The 24,057-nt window shown below is 30.5% G+C and overlaps 1 protein-coding gene across 1 annotated transcript; it reads left to right on the forward strand.

Annotated features, from left to right (window-relative positions):
* The first annotated feature begins 254 nt into the window (after nt 1-254).
* On the forward strand, nt 255-22,175 carry LOC128986686 (thyrostimulin alpha-2 subunit). Its single transcript, XM_054407176.1, has 4 exons — nt 255-299; nt 16,377-16,467; nt 17,129-17,304; nt 20,985-22,175. Exons 1-4 carry the CDS (start codon nt 297-299, stop codon nt 21,075-21,077), a joined length of 363 nt encoding a protein of 120 aa, XP_054263151.1. The 5' UTR covers nt 255-296; the 3' UTR covers nt 21,078-22,175.
* Nucleotides 22,176-24,057: the final 1,882 nt, after the last annotated feature.

The raw sequence follows: 24,057 nt of genomic DNA on the forward strand, positions 1-24,057 counted from the left end.
GCAAAGGCGGTATCAGCATCGGACGCATCGCTTAATCAAAAGACACGGCGGGAAAATGGAAAACAGCTGCAAGAATAAACTGAAACTGCCAGCAAATCTGGTTATTCAAATATGCAGCGTTGGGGATCAACAATGAAATGACGTCAGAACAGCTGGGGGAGAAACAACAATGATTACGTCAGAGGGTGGGTAAAACCACGCCTCTTGGAGGGGAAGCATCCCCACCACTTCATCCCCAATTTAAACCTCAACACTGGTTTAGATGCATCGCAGAAGTCCGCCACGAGCAGCCGACCATGGTAAGTCAGCTGTTTTTACGTCATACCGAAGTTTCCGATGTTTTAAAGTGGTTGAAAGTAAATTTTGTAGGTTATGTTATTTTTTTGCGAGTTACAATTACTGTGATTTTGTTAAAGTATTAATTAAATGTAAGATGTTTCATATAAAATAGTGAAGAGTACTGTAGAGAAGAGTTTTTTTTTGTCATTGAGCGATGTTTTGTGATCAATTTTGTGTTTTTAAATCACAAGATATACGTTCAGAATAATTGTCCAAAGTTGCGTATTTTTAATTTTTGTTCAATTTTATTTAAAGGATACCTACGCTGTATTTTAATTTTAATTATTTTTATTTAAATACAAGGTACATGGATATTGTTAACATTTAAATCTAAATGTAGCAAAGTTTCATTTTTACTTGCCTTGAACCCAATTCTAAGCTAAACGTAGAACTTAGTTTTGTGTTAAAAAATGTATAATGTAATAAAAAAGGCGTGCTTAGGTAAAAGACCAGTCGTTAAGCTTCGAGATTGGATGAAACACCAATCAATAATCGTTGAAATTGTCTGTATATTTTGTAAATGTAAATTTATTTTATTGTTGACCAACAAAAACAACTAATCGTTTAATCGGTTTTGGCCATAAAACAGTGTTAAATCTAGACAATAAAAGTGTTAATGAAAAACATGTGTTTTCGTTATACTTTAATAGAATCTCTATGGCATAGATTAGGTTTAGATTGGATTTATGTGATGCTGAAATACGAATACCAAAGTGCGTAGGGTTCAATGCAAAGATCAGTTAAGGGATGATATGGATTGCATATGAAATTAAACTGTTGAAATATTTAGCACACGAATAATTATTTGGTTCAATAACTCCCATTTGAATAGCGTGTATCAAGTAATTAGGTGTTAATTCAAATTCAATAAATAGATCGTGGCTATTAAATGAAGTTTTCTGTATAATAGATGCTGTTTCATTATAAACGAAGACCATAATTGCATTTTGCTTTGTTCAACCGCAATATTTAAACATCCATGTGTAATAATGGTAATTTACTCTGACACACACATATGCAAGCATTTATAGACTACACGCAAAGTTTGCTAACTAATGTTTTAATCACGTAGGTTACTGTGCAAATATCATTTGCAAAATTTTCTCTAACATGATTCTCAAAACACATGAAGGTACAAACTAGTTTAAATGTGTATTAATATTATTGGCAAGATAGTGTCGAAGGGGAGCACTAGCCCTTAGACTAGTGGTATAGCACGGGATTTCGGTCCTCGAGGTCTCGGGTTCAAATCTTGCCAAACGCTAATCGATATTATCTGTGGTGTTTTGGTACCCCCAATAAACATTGGCTGAAGTAATGTGGAAAACCATTCCAGGCTCGAACCTAGAGTAGGATGTCACTGAAAAATCCACGGTTAGAGATGTTCTACAATGATTGCAAAAAGTGAAGCAGCAGTTAGATGACGTTTGTTTATAATTCATAGGAACAACGACCTAAGGCTGTTATTGAGATATTGGACATAGTGATGTTTAAAAAAATATCTCTGTCACTATAGCTGTTTTCACTATTGTAGTTTGTCATTATTGCGTTTATGAAATTACACTAGTTTAAAGAGTTTATAACGTATTCATTCAGGAAAACCATTTCGTTATACTAAACAATCAACTAATGAAATATTAAACAAGGAAAAGACCAAGCGTTTATTTAAGTTTGCACGTTTGTTATTTACGTGATCAAAGATATTTACTTAATTAGTTTTAAAAATTGAACTTTGTAGATCTCAACGAAACAATAGTTACATATTGAGTTTAGAAAACATTCCGAATTTCTCTGCTACAAAGGCTAATTATTTTTTACCTCTTTTCACAATTAAATTCTTTCTTTCAGGCATTGATTTCTTTTCACTTAGCTTTTCATTTCAAGTGCTCATCAACGTCGGGCGTTTGCATTAATTTCTTTCTAAACATTGAATTGTGGAATTACTCGCAATACTTAAACCTTATATTTCCGTATTTTTATAATTTCTTACTAATCAATATTGAACATCAAAATGTTTATAATCAACAATGTATTTCCGCAACGTGATAATTTCGTTTAACATATATTAATAACCACTTGGTATATTTCATTGTTTTTCATGTTAGTTTTTTACTCTATAAAATATTTTGTTCACCAAGCAGTGAGTTTTAATTATCTAGATTTTTATTTCCAACCATTCAAGAAAACGCATTTCACACACAAACGCGCAACATTGACGAAAACATTAATCAAAATGGTTAGGATGGTAATAGGATAGGAAGTTATAGGAATATAATTGGATAAAAGTAAGGTACCAGAATTCCAAGTAAGTTATAGAAAAAATCAACACTTGATTAAGAGTTCAACTAACTATAACTCCCATGAGACAAAACGCTAGTTAAAGTTGTATACTGATGAGATCCCTACTTAAGTATCTAAAGTCAATGAATTACTTTTACCATACCGATAGACTAAATTCTAAAACTGTTAAGTAAAATGTCCGACAATTTCATTAATTTTTTTGTCCTAGGACGCTAGACACGAACCCGGTATTGATTTTCACATTACTTCAGGCTAGACCTAGGGGTTACGGCATTACCACTTAGATAAAATCCATTGGTGATTTGGAGAGATTTGAACCAGGTACCAAAGTCCTCTACTTTAACCACTAGACCAGCGCGCTCCCCCAACAATTTCATTTATTTGATAGATATGGTTTATTGGCTTTGTACAAGAAAATTACAAACCAGACGATAAAATAATTTAAGACGAGGCAAAGTTCTTTGAACCAACGTTTGTAACCTAAGGGCAAACCAATTCCAAATTTAATCAAACTGTCAATTGAAATATACATTGTCAACTGCATAGCTTGTTCAGATCAAATGCAATATTTTCTTAGATTAAAGTAGCTTGAATTCTGCACCTTTCATTACTTTGTGTTGAAATTGAGGTATTCTTACAATTCTTAAACACAAATGTCAATCCTCAATCCTTCTCTTTAACAACTTCAACAAGAATAAAGCTAGTTACTTAAACAAAAAACGAGTTTTGTTTGTTACGATTAAAAAGTGCTTTGCCATGGAAATTATGATAACATAAAATATATAATGTAAAATGAGAGGTTGAGGTTACATTTTAACATTCACTTTTAACACGTTGCATAAATATTTACCTCAAACAAACAAAGATGTGAAAACAATTACAAAAGTAAATATTTCCTAAATAATCCAAATTTAGCTGACGGTTTAGTCTATTTAACAACGGTTTAATAACCAAAATGGGTCTTATCCATCAGTCATTTAGTGCTCTAAAAAACAGGAAATATGTAAAACCAACTTAAATATCAAATAACCAAATTCTGGTCAACGCCTTTTGGTTGAAAAATACTTTAATACTAATCTAGGCAAAACTGGCCCAATTGCACATTTGTTAGAAATTAAATAGTTGGTCCAATTAGCCATGTATTCAATAAAACTTTTGACTAAAATTTGGAAAATAATTTTTCATTTGTCACGATCAAGATTTAAACTGAAGATTCCCCTTTAGTTAAACGGTTAAACTAAACTATTACTAATTGAATCATACATACAATTGAATTGAAACATACAAGCTGGAATGGGTACCCCACTTATTTATCTGTTAAGCATTTGTTAGTATTTTATAATTTAAAAATCACTTTAAGACTTTGTAGCGTTGGACATTTGATTCCATAAATAAACACTCAATATTAATCAGGTAACGGTTTCACAAAAGCCGCACGAAAGATTGTAAACTCTTTAAAACTGCAGTAAATATAGGAGAGCAATATATCTAAGATATTAACTTTAATATTTTAGTAGTAATACATAGAATACATTTTAAAATTTGTCTTAAGGTCAAAATGAAATACTGTAATTTAAAATGATCAAAGAAAGAGATTCAGTTTTAATTGTAGTTTTGGATTGTTTGTAATGTTCTTTTTAATTAGTTACCTTCGTTTGATTATTGTTTTTACACTATGCAATTATTTCAAAGAATGATTCTAACCTTATATTTTAATTAACATGATATTCTCAGTAATCATAACTTTTTTAATAAAATAGTTTATTAAAGTTGTGCTTTTTTCACGGAAAAGTAATTAAGGCAATATTTTTGCTAGTACGTTTAATATCTTTTTGCAATTAATTACCACTTTTAAGTTGAATTTAAGTTAGTAAAATTAGTTTATGGTATAAATTACCAGTTATACATACAGGAAAAATAGTCTGATCAATGACCAATAAGAAATCAGGAAACTATGACAAATGAGAAATTAATATTTAATTAAAAGAAGCGGAGTCAAATATGCAGAGCTTTGGTAGGAAAAGGTGTCGTTTTTAGTTTATTATGTAACTTAAGGCTGGGAAAAATCACATCATGTACCTAGAAATACAGAAATTATTCTAAGTTTCATAAGTGTATATTTATCGTCGATTTTGACTGTATTTCATTTATTTATGTAGCCTATCTCTTGTAGTTCGCTAAGGTTAAGGTTTTAACATTATACGAGTTACACTAGTTTTGAGGCCAATTGTTTTTGGGAAGAGAAAAAGATTAGCTCAATTAGAAGACATTGTAAAGGAATCATAAAATCATATTCCACCCTAACAAAATATTTTAAATAAATTAACTAAAAAGGGGGAATTAGAAATTACAAATGTAGGATAAATTTAAAAGGTTATCTTAATTTGTTTGGAATACCAAAAAATCAGGGGTTCATTGTAGAAGTGTATGGTTTTATGACATTTAATGGTAACCTCGCTAAATTAAATTAAAGTACACAATAAAAAACTTTAATTCTTTATGTTACAAGTAACTCATTCCGCTCACAATAACACTTGATGAACAGTAATGTAGTAAAACATCTTTTAACATAACTAATAACGAAATAAACAAACTAAATTAGTTTATTTTGTATTTACAAATGAGCGGCAAGCAGAATGTTGAGTACTCCATCTGTAGTCCTTGTGCTTCCGTTATTTGAACGTCATTACAAACACCTATTGTGTAGACGGGATTAATTAAGTTAAGTCATTTAATGAAAGGCCGCTTGTCGTTTTAGCTGACAGCTCTTAACCATTTAGAGTTGTGGTGTGGTGTAATGGGTTGTTAACAAAGGATTATGAAGGGCTTACAAAAACTACCGTGTTTAATATTTTCTTCACGATTACAGATACATCAATATAATTATTAATGATGTTATAATAAACAAAACTCTAAAACATTAACTTTTTGAAGGAACCTTTAGAAATGTATTATTTTGTAGTGGGCCAAATATGATTAACTGTGTTTTGTGGCGTTAAACTCTGCAAAAATCTTAAATCTTAATAAAAAAAAGTAAAATGAATAATTTTGTTAAATTATTTGCCAAAAATGTATTGTATACCGTAGCCTATATAGCTTAGTACATCCAGAGTCATACAGTTTATGATGCATGGTTATCTAATCGTATGGCTTAATATATTGCTCTATACACTAGTTTAATATCTAGTTGGGCACGAATATTTTTTCTTATTTTCGTCCCAATGATAATATAGTTCCAGATTGTTATATCTAATTTGTTTACTTTTGGGAGAGTTCAAAAGGTGTTTATTTTTTAAGTGATGATGCAGTATAATAAGTTGAATTTATTATAGAGGTTGATTTTTGAGATCAGATTGATTCAGCTGATAATTACATCTTTAGGCTTTTTGTCCAGGGCTACTCCAAATCACAAATCAATCTTCATTTCTTACAAATAATAGTGCAGCACTCATCACTGGCTGCACTGGTTATCTTGATGCTATTAAAAAACATTTACACTTCTTAGTCTGATATATTTCAAACTAGCAGAGTACCCGTCCTTCGTACGGGGTTGGAATATAAGTATAAAAGGATTATTGCAGTTATACTCAAGCTTTGCGTATGCAATAAGGGAGGACACAGTTTGATAAAATTTGCTTTTTTAAATTTACAGTATTCTATAGTATTACACATCTACCATAGCCATAATGTTCTACCACTTCACCTAAACAATAGAAAAAAATAAATTATCAACAATTCGCAAAATATCACAAATTATTCATGAAATGAAAAACATAAACATAACTGTAAACAATCCTACTTAGACAGTTCTCAATGCGAATCACAGTTTTTTGTTGCTGCTTAGTTCAAATTAGCTGTTTTCATAAATGCATTAAAATATAGTGCTGCACCTTGTTGGTAAATCTTATAACTTTTTAATGCTTTTCCATATCATAGAACCAACTTTTTTAGTTGAAACAGCTGACTAAATTCTTTAATTCCCTTTAAATATGAATACTCATAAGGTTAAAATGGGGAATTACAGAGCCACTGGGGCGGAGCCCGAAAGGATTTTTGAGATAAGAATATGCCTATATGTTAATCGGGAATGTAAGCTATCATCATGCCAAATTTCAGCCCAATCCGTCCAGTGGTTTATGCGTGATTGAACTTCAAACACACAAACAAACAAACAAACAAACACACAAACTTTCACATTTATAATATTAATAAGATACATATTTTAGGCGGGTACTCACACTCAAACGATTATGCTATCAAATAATTTGAATTCCACGTACATATATATCTTCTATTTTTTTCGTTAATGTGGTAAAAATTCTCAGTCGGTTTTAAATTTTTTTATAAAATATTGTATCACGTTGAGTATTTTAACCCATTCAAGCGCGTTCAACTGGAGTTGGACTATTGTGTGCCCAGACTAAGTGGTTGTGAACAATCTTGGATTATATGTTTGCCAATGTCTTATCATTGTGTCCCAGTTGGCTGAGATTTAACTTGAGTTCTGACTGCAACCAAATAGCTAACAAGTGATGCATTTACTGTACATGTTAAATATACAAAATTAATGTTTATTAGCTCAACTAACTATGCTGTGTTTATTTATTTAAGTGGATAAAATAAAATACTTTAGTCATTTTATTCCCATAAGCCCCTCATGATTTCATACTATAAAACTTAAGGATTTTTTGGTGATTGTACGTTGTAAATATCTGGATTTTCGCTCTTATAAGATCTCTTCCGACTCGGTCCACTGGTTTTTAAAAGTAACCTTTTCAACTTTAACTCAGGTTAAATATCATTAAAGAACCATAAATATCTTTCTTGTGTTTTCATTCCACAGCAAAACACGGATGAAAGTCCTTAAAAATCATGTTTGTATTGAACTGGTCATTGAATTTGTTGTAACTTTAATTTTGTATGTTCGATTAAACAAATAAATGAGTAGGGTTACAAATTTGAATTGATTTTTGAAATTTGAATTTTAGGAGGATTACAAATTACTGTTATGTGAGGCAACTAGCCCCTTTAAGAAATTAATCATAATTTTAAACATCTTTGGGTTATAATGAAAAGCTCCATTTTTACATTAATCCCAAGTTTCTATGCACTAAGTGTCTTGACGGTCTATTGACACTAAGCCCCAATCGACAATCTTTAAGATTCGCGTTGGATCAAAATAATTTTGGTAAACAGATGAGTTTAATGAGCCGTAAGAGACAGATCATTCACCTGACAGGCTAATAATCTTGTAAATTTTGTAAAAGCAAATGAGTCCAGCCCAAATGAGTCCAATATACAATCCAAGATGAAATCAAATGTAACTTGTACCTAAATGGTTCTTTTTAATTGATTGTACAAACACTAATGCAATTTCCTTAGAAACCCTGGTTTTCTGGGATACTTTGGCTTTCTTTCAATATATTTCACGCAGAAATTACAACTTATGGCTATTTCATGTGTCATTTTCATTCAATGAAAATGATAATTTCAATATTATTTTAGTGTTTTAAATGATTTAAAAACCAAAAACATCGTTAAACATTCTGACAAAAAGTGTCCCAGAAATAGTTCACTGATTTAAATGACTGTAAAAATTCATATTTCATTCTAGGTATAATAAAATACCTAACAATGATTGGTTGTAAGTACCGGTATTTTTTTAATTTACCACAATCGTAGGCTTACAACGATTTGTCTCTGTTCCATTTACACTAAACGAAATAAAGTACCAGGGTAATGAAATCGCAGCATCAGGTAGATTCAGACTGATGGCATTAGCTATATTGTTCTCTCAGGACCACCATTTTGTCCTTGAATCCACCGTCTTGTCCTTGAGTAGAACATTATGTTTTAATTTAGAACAGCTCTTCGAAATAGAGAATTTAAGCTCATTGGAAATACAATTTGGCAATCAATTACATCAAACACGTAACAGTTTTCTTGTTTTGTTATGATAAAATATTGGTCAGTAAACAAAAAACTAACAATGACAAAATAAAATAAATTCAATGAAAGTAACACACCAGTTGAATGGAAAAATCCAAAGTCCTTATGGAGAGTTTTTGTAACCCTCAAAATGCACATCTGAGTATTGATTTAGGATGAATGGAGTATGCTGTAATTCATTTACCAATGTAAATTATGAAACCCTTTTTGACGTAAGTGTCTGGCAAGCCTGAATAATGATAGATATCTTAAGTTTTTCTCGGATTTGAGAGTATATTTTACAGTGCGTGATAATTGGGAGGAAAAGCAATACTGTAGTTACAGAACTATCGTTGTATTTTGTAATATATCAGTCAGTAAAATAGAATGAAATAAAATAGTAACGTTAAAAGAAACACAATGAGCATATGCTAGGCAAAATATTTATTTATGTACGGTATAAACATTTTAAAATAATTTAAATACGCATTAATTTGTTCAAGATAATAAATATAAATAATAACAATAAGCAATACAATAGTAATAACAACCATAATCACAATAAATAATAATAGTAAGATAAATATGACGACAGTTTAGATAAATATTTTTAGTTTATAATATTCAGTTTAAATATTCGCTTTGTATTCAGTTGATCATAAAGATGAGACACTTAGGTACTTTGTGTAGCCCATTGTAGTATAATTAACTCAATTCCAGACATGTTGAGGTAATTTTAAATAAATAAATCTTTAAAAGAATTCTGTTTTCTTCTTCAAACAAATCAAGAACCATGAATAATAAGCGTAATATTTCAGTTTAACTGTACTACATACTGACATAAACCTTAGGGCTGATTTGTATTTGCTTATATAGTCATCTCTGAGGGTAGATATAACTGTCGGTAGATAGGGATTGATCTTAGCCGACCATTATTAGATTTGACCTATTTGTGATGTATTTTGTGTCATTGTTCAAAACAGTAGACCTAAGGCAAAGGCTGTTTGAAATAACAAAATATTAGATACCCCATTGGAGCAAACCTGCAGGCCAAGCGAATTTCCATTTGTATGAGTAAACTTTCACAAAAATATTTGCTTACAATAGTCAGATTTATTCCAAAATTTTAAAATAAAAAATATATTAAAATGTGCAAACAAACATGTAATATATATTGTAAACAATACATTGTAAAATGAATAACAGGTTGGTTTGTTTCACTCCCTTAAAGAAACACATTTATTCTTCCCAAATTTAATAAGAAGAAAGTCTTTTAACCGCCATTGTCCATGTACCTCTTTGCTCGCTTGTGCAATCTTTTGTCAGACGTGTATTCTTCTTTTGTACACCTAAATATACCTCTTTGGGTTTTAAATTAATAGCTTGTATAAGAATAGTAGTTTTTGAATTGTTAGATAATTTAGAAAAAAAGTAATTATATTGTATGTGTGAATGATAACGTTTTTTGTGTTATGTAAGTGCTAATCACAATTTTAAATCTATGGAATGAGTAATATATTGAATACTTGTAATTTCAACGCAATTATAAACCAGAATTCACATTAGGCTAGGGTGAAATTGACAACAATATCTTTTGAAGAACTCCTATGAATTAAACTATTAAAGACATCACGTTGCGAATTTTATGAACAGCTGAGACATAATACGTGCGTGTTTGTTTCTATAATAATAGAACGTAGGTATATTTGACCTGGATCACCTTGTTCAGAAGTGGACTTCAAGTTTGAGTTTTACTTAGCCAAGTAGTTTCTGCTCAATATAATATGGCGAAGCTCTGAACAAAGATTGTGACATAACCGCAGGTTACATAAGATTTTTCTTCGTGCATGTTTCTCAGTTCTTGATCGAGAAATTCCATTGGTTTGCCAGTTTGGTGAAATTAGTGTTGAAAATAGGTTAGTAAGATGCAAGTTATAGTATCACTAAACCCCAATTGCATTAAACATTTTGACTTTTGATAAAAATAGTAAGATAAAAAGTTTCCAATTTATTTTATCAGATTGAAAAATTTTCAACATCACCTTTATCTTAGCCCTTTTCTTATTTCAATGCCATGGTTTTACTTTACTAGTATAAAATCTTGTTGGATTAAAGATAAAATTAAATTTTATGTGGATTGTTATAGTGAGTAGTTTTGGGATGTTAAATTAGTAGTTTTTAGTAAGTGAGGTTATTTATGAGTAGTTTTCAAAACAAAGATTCATCACTCTTTTACAGGGTGTGATACTAATCAAGGTATTTATCCTCTCTATATTTTGTATGGTAGTTGACGAGTAGATGCCATGGTTTACTCTTTTTTGGCTGGATCAGTGATTTCCACACCAAGGGTCGGGAAACAAATGTTACGGTAGTACTCGTTGCTTATGACTGGATCAAATCAAATGGCATTAACTGTAGTTTCCCACGCATAAGTACATCCTAAATAGAAGTATTTATTGCCTCATACAACTCATGCTAGAAACAATATTCAGTTGCATAGATTGTATAAGATTCCGATGCTTATTTTTGAACATCAGGTCATATTTGTTGAATATACATAAACATTTTTCACATTGCTTCCACGAAACTCCAAAGAAAACGTGATACAGTTAAACAAAGTAAATTAGTACTTTTAATAATTCGATGTCTCACATTTGGGCTTACTCTAACCGAATTGTGCGAATGCTCATCCAAAAAATTATTTTCGTACGATTTTACTTAGCTGAAAAAAGTTTCAGAAAATAAACTAGTTGAAATAAATGAACCTTTGGAAGCAAAGAGCTTCACCCACCAACCTAAGTGGTAAGTAATGGTGGTCAGTGAAGATATCTCTCGGACAATGAAGATTGAGACGATGAAATGTTCCCTGAATTCTCATGAACAGTTGAGACGTTGATGGATGAATGGTTAAGACGTTTCATAGGCTCTTCTTTGTCTGTCAGCTGTTGTTGAGACCTCTCAGACTCTTTTATATGATGTGTGATTCTTTTCTTCTTTTCTCATAATGTGAATTTACATAACCCTGCTATGTAGACTTTCAAGGGTATAGGATATCGTTAGGAGTCTATCGACAATAATTAGGGGGTTAGCATCAGGTTGCTTTTCAACTCATCATACAAAACAATATATTATTCAAAACTTCAATAGGTTGTACAACATTAAATGTGGTACCATAGAATATATAGTTTTCAGTTCTGATTAGTTAATGTAAAATCCATTGGTAATTCGTGGGAACCCTAGCTCCTCAGTTGCCACTTTTCAACTTGACAACTTGCCCAGTTGCACCTTATTTCACTCGTGAGGGCATTGAACCTACATAACACTTCTAACCCAAATGTACATTTAAATCGGTTCTTCACCTAAATGATTCCTTTTGATTACCTATAAGGTGAATGGTTTATTGATCGAGCAATTTGCTAATGAAGCAAAGATTCGTTTGATAAAATCTCCGCCTGATTTCGTCAGGGAAATTATATTAGCTCGTTTGCGTCTCAAAACTTGTCTTCCGCGATGGAAATTTAGTAAGAGTGATTTTTTAAAAATGAATTCCAACTGACCACTTTTACTAATTTACTACAAACTAAATTATAATCGTCGGTTTTAATTAAGGGTTTTGCAGGAAATAATTCTGGAAAGTAAACACCCCTCAATGGTTGATGGATATGTGACTTAACAATAAAAAATACTTTTTTTACGTTTTATATTTATCATCATGCTCCGTCACAAAATACCTATTTTTCAAGTGAACGAAGTTTATTCGTAATTTACCAACATGTGGGCAGTCGTGTATACTTAAATAGGTTTCCATTCTCTTTTGTGTTTGTTTCAGTAGCATTACATCTCATATTAATATTTTATCATGAATTACATTTCCTAAGAGTGATGTCATTGAACATTATCTTTCTTTGCACACATTTCTATAAACAATCAATAAGAAACGTATTCTAGATGTTTGGCAACGTAGTATACAAGTTCTACCGATAAATAATACATGAATATAATAACCGATCAGTCATTTATGTGCTTAAACATACTATTTACTACATTTATGTGCATCGATACTAAAAATTCATTAGTATGTCCGCGTGTATTTTGTGACAATGTAGTTTTAATTTATATTATAAACATCAGGTGAATAAATAATTACATAAAAGATAGATTCAAGGGGGAAAATCCTCATTTACATTTTTGTTTGTAAAATTGTACAACCAAATAATACAATTTATTACTTGATATTTAGACCTTGCATGACTATTTGTTAGATTATAAAATAAGTTTAAATACATATGCACTCTCCCAATGAAATTGCCCTAGTAAAGTCACGGAAATGTATTTGTTTTACAAATAATTATTGGAAAGATTAGGGAAGTAGCGAGGATAGATTTGATTTCCTGACGTTTCATATGTAAGAGATATTCAGGATCCCTACGATAAAAGGATCTGCATGAATTTGATTAGGATTTCCCAGCGATTCTGGAAAAATGTAAATAAGAGAGACATTCTTTACACCGTTACATATTTTGCCTAACTTTGTTGCTTACTATATCGCAACACTTAAATTGAAACAATACAAATACAATATTTCTATCTTAGTTCATTTTCTACACATTTACAAACTAAATCCCTCTATTTCTATCGTTATCTTGAGTTTAAGATCATATTTATCAATAATATTAATACTATGGGAAAGTTGGCATATAAGACTGGTTGGCAAAAGCTACAACAAATTCTAATGTTATCTTTTAATATGTAATATGATTGCAAAGTTAAATATATGCATAGCATTATTTAAAATCCATTATAGTTACACGGTTATTGAAATACAATAATACCCACTGAAGTTTATTTAACCTATCCAATTCGACAAGAATAAGATTCTTTAACTATCATAGCTGCATTAAGTTTCAACTATTTGTAAAATATTTCTTTACAATGTATAGTAAAATTCTTTCAAGATAAATTGATGACATCAACAATTACAAACAACTAAAAAGGATCTGCTTAGTTTGTGGTAAAAGACTACTTTTAAATATTATGTGGTTTGCAAAAAAAGTATCAAAAATATTAAGTCAAAGTAAAATTCCTCAAAGTAAAAGTTTCACAACATTTGACTTATCGTTTGTACTCCAGTATATTCCATTTCACTTAGAGTTATTGAATAAAGTGGGCAGAGATGGAGAAAAATGTACGTTAAAACCGTTGTTGTGTGAGTTTCATTGGAATATTATATAAAATAAAGCAACTGATATCCACTAATTATGTGTACATTTGGAAGAAACCACTATCGAAACATGACCCTAAACATTGTTAACCATTGGTGTACAACAGTTAATTTGGTAATAAATACATTTAGGGTGTTGAGTGACCAGAAATCATTAGGCTCAGCTATTTATGTCTATAAACCAGATAATGTCCCATAAAAGAACTGGGTAATGACTTTTTCATAACTTTACGGGTTTCAGATGGATCATAATTTGTTACAACTCGGTTTGAATGCTGGGTTAACATTGTAACATTGCAGTGTTGTACCATTGTAACAATGTAATGTGAAAACTTGTTTGGGTTTGTTTGGTCTCTTTATAACTGAACTTCATCATACATTGGGAAGTAGTGGATATACATTATTTAATAGTGATGTTAAAACTTAAGGGTAAAAATTACCAATTTAGTTTTTTTAACAATGAAAAAAATTATACAATCCATACTCAATGGCATCTTTCGGTTTTCATACTTTATGTTTCATTACTAACTTACCTTGAAATAGTTCAAATTAATATTTTATACAAGAATGTTGTTACAACGTAGTCCTAGTGAAATTCGTGGGACTGGGACTACAGTAACTTTTTGTATAATAAATCTGATACAATTTCGAGTTAAAGTTGAAAACAACTGGAATTCAAATGAGTTCCCAATTTGTCGTTTTAATATATTTTGATACAAATTGCAGTAAATAGTATAGGAAAAATCACAATGGCAAAATATATACTTAGTTGGCTCTAATTTTATATTTAAATTTTAAAATTAAAAAATTTAAATTTTAAAATCTTTTTCTTTAATTTTAAAATTTTTAAAATTTGTATATTCAATATCACGTTATATGTTTTGCAAAGCTTGAATATTATTATAATCCTACTTGCAGGAAAATATCTGTGTTGTTGAAAATTAACATTAAATCTATTCATCACTCATCATTCAACATGATTAAAAAAAAAAATAGTTTTAGCAAATTTCCTAAATTTTTAAATTTTCAAATAAAATAGTTTTGATATTTTTACGGAGAATAAATAAATATATAATATAAACTGTTTAGGTATACATCTTTATGAAATTGTCATATTTGTTTATTTTAAGCTAAACTATCAACATTTCAATAAAAAAACTCACTTTTCAACTTTCCTGTAGCAGCAGACCTAAGTACTAATTAAATTCAATAGGTAATAAATCCGACAATTAAGGGAATATTTTAGTGATAATCCAACTAAGTAAAAGAAAATCGCTTAGTATATGTAGGTTTGCTGTAGCGGGGGTATTTTTCTTTCTGAGTTAAAGCATTGGGTCAAAGAAAACAACAAAAGCTTACATCGCAAATAATAAATAGCTTGACTGTTGATACACACAACTACCCTTGCTCGCGTGGAGTGATACAAATATTTGTCACCGGGAAAGCTAATACAAATATTGGTTACCATGTGTTTGCCTCTATATTGCCAGATGTCAATGAACGATGATCATATGAGTGGTCATATAATGCTGGCAATGCGATCGTATTCCTTTAATAGTTTTAGAGTATTAATTTTACAGAAAAATCATTACAACAATAGTAGTTTTGGGTGGAGTTAAAGTGGTAAAAGTGATCCAAAGGTCTATTTAAACAAATTTAAAATTACATTAATTGCCTTTTAAGGTCGTAATTGCTTTTTAAAGGAACTTTCCATATACCTAATGTTGACAAAAAACCCAACTGTACTTATTTGTTTGTTATTCTTTCAATTTATTAGCTTATTAAAATCAGGTGAGATTATTTGTTTCTATTACTGTATTCTGTTCTATTTATTTCAGCTTAACTTAACTAATCACTAACAGTCAATCTATCGATAGTTTTATTAATACTTATGATGTCAAACGGGGTGAAGCCCTTGGGTAACAGCTAGTTATTGTAGTTGGTAATGTGGGATATTAGATGGAAATAAGATCCTTATCAAAGTATACTGTAATTGACTCTAATTTTATATTTAGACACAACCTCCGTTGACCACCTAAATGCATTCTTCAAAACCTTATCGTGTTAGGCTACATGTTAAAATACAAATTGTTCAAAAACACTATTGATTATTGACTCCGAGGTATTTTTTGTTAACGAAGTAAGCCAATATTTTGCAGATATAGGTCCTGGATTTATGATATTAAGCGACACTCTATGGTTAATACACAAAATGACAAAATAGAGCTTTCATTGAAGAAACTATCTAAATAGTGATGAAAAATATAAAGTCCAAAGCAGTAGGCTGTGATGAAATCTCTATCGATACGGTTAGAGCTGTAAGTTTGTTTATAATTATAGCAATATTAATTTACAATGGTCTACCCGATGACAAACCTTAGGAATATATATTTTATGAAATGTTTAGGGGTAGACAAAATTCTAACGGATAGTTTAGTAAAATAGGATATGTATAGTGAAAAAAGTTGTTATAAAAAGCTGGAATACCAGAAAAACTCTTACACACTTTTATTTTTTATTCATTTTAAAAGAGCTTAGATACAAACATGGTTGGTTTTAGCCTTGTCAGAGTTTGTTTTTGTTGCAGAAAGAGCTGTTATGGCCGGTGGTGTTTCTGTGGTGTGGAGTGTGTGTGAGCGTAGCTGCCGACTGGGAGAGGCCTGGCTGTCATAAAGTAGGTAAGGGAAAAACTCATTCAATGCTACTTAGCAATCGTAATGTGATTACTATTAGTAGATCGTCTGATTAGGGAAGGAAAAGTGAATTTTGCTTGCGTATTACCAAGGAAGTCAGGTTAATTGTAAGAAAGGGCCATTTAGCCCTAACGTTGCCTAAATAAAGGATTTTTTCAAGAAAAGCCCCTGTTACTCTTTTAGTATCCATTTTTAAATTCGATTTCTTATTTCGTCTTCCCACTAAAATAACTTAATTAGTATGAAAATAGAGCGATTTTTTTGTGTATTCTAACTTATTTCACTTTAGGCATTGGCTTTGATAATATTAATATTTAAGCCATTTTGGGCCATTAATGGGTAGTAAAATGGTTAAACTACTCACCTTTAGATACGAATGTCTACATTTAGATAGTGAGGTGGAACTGAAGTTCTTTTTTATCATCAAAACGTTATTTACCCATCCCTTATCATTAACCATTCATATATAAACATGGTATATCATCTACTGATTTCAATGGTGGACATAATAGAGGTATCTCGATAATCTACTACACCTATACACAACCTCTGCTAAACCTTTTAGTGTATTTGTGACACAATAAGTTTAAATCAACCTCCCAATTCTTAATACCACTATAAAATACCACTCACTTATCTGTTGTAGGTCACACAAGAAGGATCAACATCCCCGAGTGTGTAGAGTTCTCGATGACGACGAACGCTTGTCGAGGTTTCTGCGAGTCGTGGAGCATCCCTTCTTCTCTGGAAACTGCACTGGTCAACCCCCATCAGCCAATCACAAGCATCGGTCAATGTTGCAACATCATGGACACTGAGGACGTGAGTATGTGACCGAGGGAACGGTCCAAACCTTACGATGTTTGTGGACATGGTAGTGATCATACATGTCACTTTTGGGCTGAAGACCGAGAAGCTCAATAGGCTTGCAATATACCCCTATTATTGTCACACCTCAAAGTATAGACATAGAAATCATCTACTTTAATCCCATTGTTGACAATGTTCACCAACATTTAGTATTTTTCCTATATAGGTCTTGGACCTGAATTATTTTCCACATTACTCCAAGCTAGGCTTAATTATTGGGGTTTTGGCATTATCGGTTGGATATCCATTGATGATTGGTGGGATTTGAACCCGGGACTTCGGGGACTTAAGTCCCGCGCTCTCCTACTAGACCAGCGTGTTCCCCTAGAGTGAACACTAGAGTTGACAATTTGATTTGGTTAAGTTGAGATCAGTTGTTAGCCAAGCTCCAAAACAAACCGGTATAAGTGTAAATCAAACCAATAAAGATGCTGTTAGTTCAGGGGAAAACGTGTACGAGGCATGTAACAATAGTTTTTCAGGTGAAAAAATATCATAACGTTTAAGAACTTGCTAAACATAAGCCATTTTTGTATGCCTAAATCGAACTGTTACTTATAATAGAATTGTGTTAAGACCTTTACTAAATAACTTCTTGATCAGCATTGTACGTGTTATTAAATTTACGGAAAGTATAATAAATAAAACGTCTTATAACACTTAAAACATATATTTACGCTTATACTGTTCAATATGTATGAGGCAAATCATTCACCTATTGGGTCTGATAATGATTGGAGTGTCCAATCGAAATCGATCACCACTTACCATCTTTTTTTGTATATTTACCGTCTTGTGAGTAACAGTATAAGCGTAAATATATGTTTTAAGTGTTATGAGAAATTTCTTTTATTTACTTTCTGGACCTTTATTAAACTTAATCACTACATTTATTATTGTATTATTTTAATTTTTTTAATTATTATTTTTGTTTTATTTATTTTATTGTATTAATATTATTATTGTAGTTATATTTACTACATGTATTCGTACTAGTTATTATTTTTGTTAATTAAATTTCGCATATTATATTTTTTGTTATAATTTTATTAAGTTATATGTTATTTATTAGAAGTAGGGTTGAACTATAAACGTATGTATCAAGTTTTATTTAATGTTTTATTGTAATTTTTTAAGCAAGAGCCATACTCAGATCCTCAAGCAATATGATAATGTTCCAGAAATTACTGCATGATCAAATACATTTTAATCTCTTTTACCTTACGTAAACAATTCTCATATTTGTAGGATTTGTTTGCATTGCAGTCTTAAATAGTTTACACACTTTTCGTTTATTCCAAATATCCAGCAAGACTTCGAAAACCACATTCCTAAAGTAGCAATATAAACCCTTAAGAAAACCCTTTGGTTGTTCAGCCCTTAAGAAAATGTTATAAGTCTTCTCATGTGTTACAAGATGAAAAGCTGGAAACGATTTCGGCATCTTTAGTCTCAGATAACACTGAGATCGGTTCAAGTGATATTACTGTCAATCACCCTTTCCGGATGCATAGTAAATACCCATCTACTTTTCAAATATACATTTATGATACTGTATTGTTGTATTTAGAAAACGTTTCTATGAAATTAATGATTGTCAACGCAGTACGCATTTTATCAGTAGGGTATATTTCTGTCTTTTACTGAGGTAGATTCTAAAAGATGTGTTTTAAGTAGAAGAAGTTTACAAAATAAATTGTTGAGGCCAATTATTTTTTAAAATGTGAGAAATTATTGTACAGTGAATCAAACAATGATAGATTTCGTACTTAAAATGCAACAAGACTGCAAAAGCAGGCTAATACAGTAAGAGCTCAGCTTATTGTAATACCTCACAATAAGGTACAATTATTTATTAGTATGATTACTAGTTCTTTATTTACCAGATAATGCAATGAAATTGTTTATTTATTGAGGCAAACATTAATACCACCCTCTTCATCCTACAAACTTCATACCCTTTATCAGCAGTACATAGCATATGTTTACCTCCTACTGTGGTAGATTTTACAACATTTTTATAAGGCAGGAGAAGTTTACAAAACGAAATTTCTAATGACATATGTTTTTCTAACTATAGAAATTATACTGTTCACACAATAGGTTACTCACACTAAATAAAACGAACCGCAAAAAGAGATCAATAACAAAACAGGAAAATAATGCTCGTATGAAAATCTTTTAAGATGTTTTTATATTTATTAATCAGGAGGACAATTTGTTCAACTATAACAAAAACACCTATTCGACGAAATCAACAGGTTATGAACACAATAACTAACTATGAAGATTGCAGCTGTTTGTTAAGATAGACCAAAGATGTAACGTAAAAAGTAGAAGTGTGTTCTCGTTAAAACCACAAGAATGACTCTCATTAGCACATCATGAATCACCTTCGTCGGGCCTCTCACGTTTCTAGCTTGTGGAATATTATACGATTTCCCTTGAATGAGAAAATGGAAGAAAGAAAAACAAGTATAACAATGAAAAGGGACAAATTTGAGATTGCTTGCTGGTTTGTATTTAAATAAGTGTTAAATCAGTAATTTCTTAATTTGTTCTCATTTCGTAATTTCTCATTTTAATCATGAGTTAGAGTAATAGACCAAATCGGTGAAACGGGTATAAAAGTCACATTTAAATAGAGTTAAATATTTTTTTCAGTCATGTTAATAATTTATACAGTTATTGTTGTTGTTTAGTTTATAAATCTAAGTGTATGAAGGTTGTTCGTAATGTTGTCAATGTAATATATTTTGTTCTTCACCATTAAGATGAAAAAATATAGGTCATAGTAAAAATTAATTGTGTTTTGCTATGAAACATAAATGAATATGAAAAATAAATGAAACATCATAAATTCTTTTACAGTTCTACTAAACAAGGTGTAATAAATAGTTGTAAAAAAAACTGTATGAGACCAATAAGTTCTTTATTAAAAGGATACGTGTTATACGTGGTTTCAAAAATTCCAAAACCAATATATATTTACAATTATGAATGGATATTTAGGTATGATCAATATATCTGTAGTGCTAGTTTTTTGGTTATACAATCGATAAACTTGAGACCCACTAGGTAAATAATAAGAATCGTATAGCTCAGCGAAATAATATTGGCTTCATCATTGGATTGAAGTGTCCAAAAGTGCTACAAGTCTAAAATGACATTTTCTTGTAATAACATTTTCCATTTTTACAGGTGATTACATAGATTTTAAATCATCTACATTTTCCTGGGCAAAATAAACAAAAAATACCAAACATCACAAACAGAATGTGAAATATTCTAAATTATTGTAGACTAATGGGTGGTGTTGTCTGCGTATCTACATTCCAGAAGAAACGAAGTTGTAGTTTTTCTAACCAGGAGCACTCTTTCACAGAAGGATTTACTATTTTATCACAGGATCTGAGAGCATACTGTAAATCAATTTTAAAAACTGAAGAAAAAATTAAGAAATTAAAAGAAAATCTCTAGACGATGGAAAAATATTTATTTATCAAAACCAAGAAGCTAGGTGTGATTATTTGCAACTTAATGATAATCATCGTTCACTATTCGCCACAAAAGTTCCTTTTTGGGCTGATTACTACAATTAAATGTTTTAACAATTTATTGTATTTTTTCAGGTTGAGGTGACAGTCATGTGTCTGGATGGACCTCGAGATTTGGTGTTTAAATCTGCGACGAGCTGTTCTTGTTTCCACTGCAAGAAAGACTGAGATCCCGCTCCATACGTCTCCTCTCTTCACGTTATTCAATTTCTATCAAACCTGTAAAAACTGAATTGAAAACAAATAAATAAACAAATTGCTAATTAAAAATCATTCTGTGTCTGAATACGGGGTTTCTGTAGCGTTGTCAAGAATTAAATCGAATTTTATTCTACTCAGTGTAAAATACAACGTACAGTTACAAGTACTTCTAAAAACAAAATATTGACTTTTTATTTTAAAATAAAACGTGTGCTTACAAATATTTAAAAAAAATTTCAACTTCATATTTTGAAGATATTTTTGAATTTTGGCGCATTTAAGAGCTGCTTGCTTTACAAACGTTCTGCGTACCGATTATAAAAGCTAATTTAATGTAGAATATTTTACCAGTTTCTTGGAATAAAATATTATTTATCAAATATATGAATTTAAAAAAATTGTGTTAAATTTTTTTTGCAGAGAAGATTCAAAAAACAAATTTTACTATGATAAAAATGTATACCGTTTTTAAACAACTCGACCTACTTGGATAGTGTCCATGGAATTGTTATAAATTACTACACCGTTAAAACTAAGCTCACTAAACGTTGATTTCACTTTTTTGGCTTTTATATTGCTTTTATTTTTGTACTACTTAATTAAAAAAATGTTTTTTGTACAAATTTTTTGATTTTACCGAGATAACAACATTTAAAAGAATTAAGAATTGTCCTACCTCTACTTTATTACTGTTAAAAAGTAAATTAACCATACTACACACATGATATGCTTAAGATAAGATTAAATGTTTTTATATTTATTTTATATATGTAAATATTTGTTAATCAGTGGAAATAAGGTCCTATGCTGTTTTCTATAAGATGCATGCTATAAAGATATTTTGTGCTCGATTACCTACATATTAAAACTATTATTATAATATTGACGTGATGAATTATTAAGCATATCGTATATACATCCGGGAATACAAAAACAAAAAATACTGGTACTCTTTACATCACTAATAAAATTTGTACTTTCAATTTTGATGTACGTAACCACACTTTTTTCGTTTTTTTTCACGTTTTAATTGAAATCGTAGTTTTTTTTTAAATTTTACACATTGTTGTACGTGAAACTGTACACACAACTTTTAATGATTAATTCAATCATTAAATTAAATTAATGATGAATACAGTAAGTTAATGGATATATTTGTTCCAAAATGTTTAATCATTAATTTTTGTTATCTAAAAGCTAAGAAAATTAAATTGGCATATTATTCGTATGCATTATCTGCGTTAGTATATCTCTGCTATGCAGCCTTTGTTTGAGAATTAATATTCAAAGTATTCCTGGATTTCAAAACAATATTTCTTGTTTGTTTAAATTTACTGTTATTTATTGCTACCTAGTTGTGATAATGTGTGATTAATCTAACAAAGTTTTAATATGTTATCTGTTGCAATGTATATTTTATCAGTGCCATATTCATTTATTTTGAAATAAAGTATATTTTTTAATGACGCACCTTTGAATAGAAATTACCTTTTGCAAATTGGTTTTATTATATACGTTTGGTATATTGTGTTTTTAAAAAGATATACCTTTGATTATGCTGATTGGAAAACAGCTGGGAGTCGGGAATTTGCATTTATACATTGTGTTCTGAATAAATACGTGTTCATATTACATATGAATTTCAAATGGAGTAGTCAAGCATATAAGATGTGTAAATGCGCATTTACGTAGGCAAATGTGCTTTTAGGCAGAGCTGTATAAGCATCATAATGCTTCGGCTCCACCTTAGTTTCAATGTGTTTATTTCCATCTAACGACACGTTTACATAAATAAAGTGGAAAGACTTTACTACAATTCATTAAATATAGTATTTGAGAAAAAAACAAATCCACTTTAGAAATTAAAATAATAATTAAAAATATGGCTGTAAAAAAACGTAGGTTTTCTACATTTAAAGCAATCCCTCTACTATAGTACATTTTTAATATTTTTTATATCACTCAGTACTGAAAGTAGCTATTTTCGATGCCAGCTGATATCAAAGAAAGTAATCGTTTTCCAAGCTCAAAATTTACTTTCCTTTGGTATCAATTAAATCTCCATTTGCCCACAACGTGCACTAGTGGTTCTTTACCATTTTTTTATATAATTAAAATCACCTATTTTCATCGTTGACAAATTTAACTGCAAACAGAAATGTGTATACGTATATTTTTTTGTACTAAAAGTGAATTTCCGGCATTCGCTTCAACTAATCCTGTTTTGGTCTTCGCCTCGCACGTAAAATTTAGTGTTTCTGTGTTTGACTCTGTGTCACTTAAATTAAACATAAGCGGGCACTGGAAAATGCCACTTCCGGTACTCGTAATAAAATATATTCATTTACGCCTGACTAAAAGATAATTCGGTTAGTAGTTGAATTATTTTTGTTAGGATGAAAGTCGTTGTATTTATTTCTCGAGCAATTGCTAAATTATTTTGTGAGAGAACGGTCCAAACCCCAGACTTGTTACTAACTAATGTTGACCTTTTGATAGCATCATTTATTGATAGCCCAATGTAATGTCATCTGGCTCCAGAATCAACCCCTCTTGGTATTGAACCAGCGAACTTCAGACTTAAAGGCGAGCACAATCAACATTGACTATACAGCCAATTTTAAAGACTAATTAATATAAAGCTTTCATTGATCTTGTTACATTCTGAAGTACCTTTTGTATATTTCGAAGCAAGGCTAAGTAAAGCAACGAATAGAGTAGGTGACTGTTTGATTATGCAAATTATTCTTCAAGTAAATTGTTGTCAAGATATCATCGTTATCCAGGAATACGCAATTTTGGACATTGTTATACCCTACTTCAACAACGTAGGTAGTTATTTTAACACGGTAAAAGATTAACGGTACTCATTCTATTTCTTTCATTATAATTCACAATCCAACAGAAAGTTAATAAGTTACATCAAAACCATTGATTTTTGATTAGT

Source organism: Macrosteles quadrilineatus, unplaced genomic scaffold (assembly GCF_028750875.1).
Source record: "Macrosteles quadrilineatus isolate MER2022 unplaced genomic scaffold, UCM_ALF_1.0 Scaffold_2__2_contigs__length_208266976, whole genome shotgun sequence".
NCBI lineage: Eukaryota > Metazoa > Arthropoda > Insecta > Hemiptera > Cicadellidae > Macrosteles > Macrosteles quadrilineatus.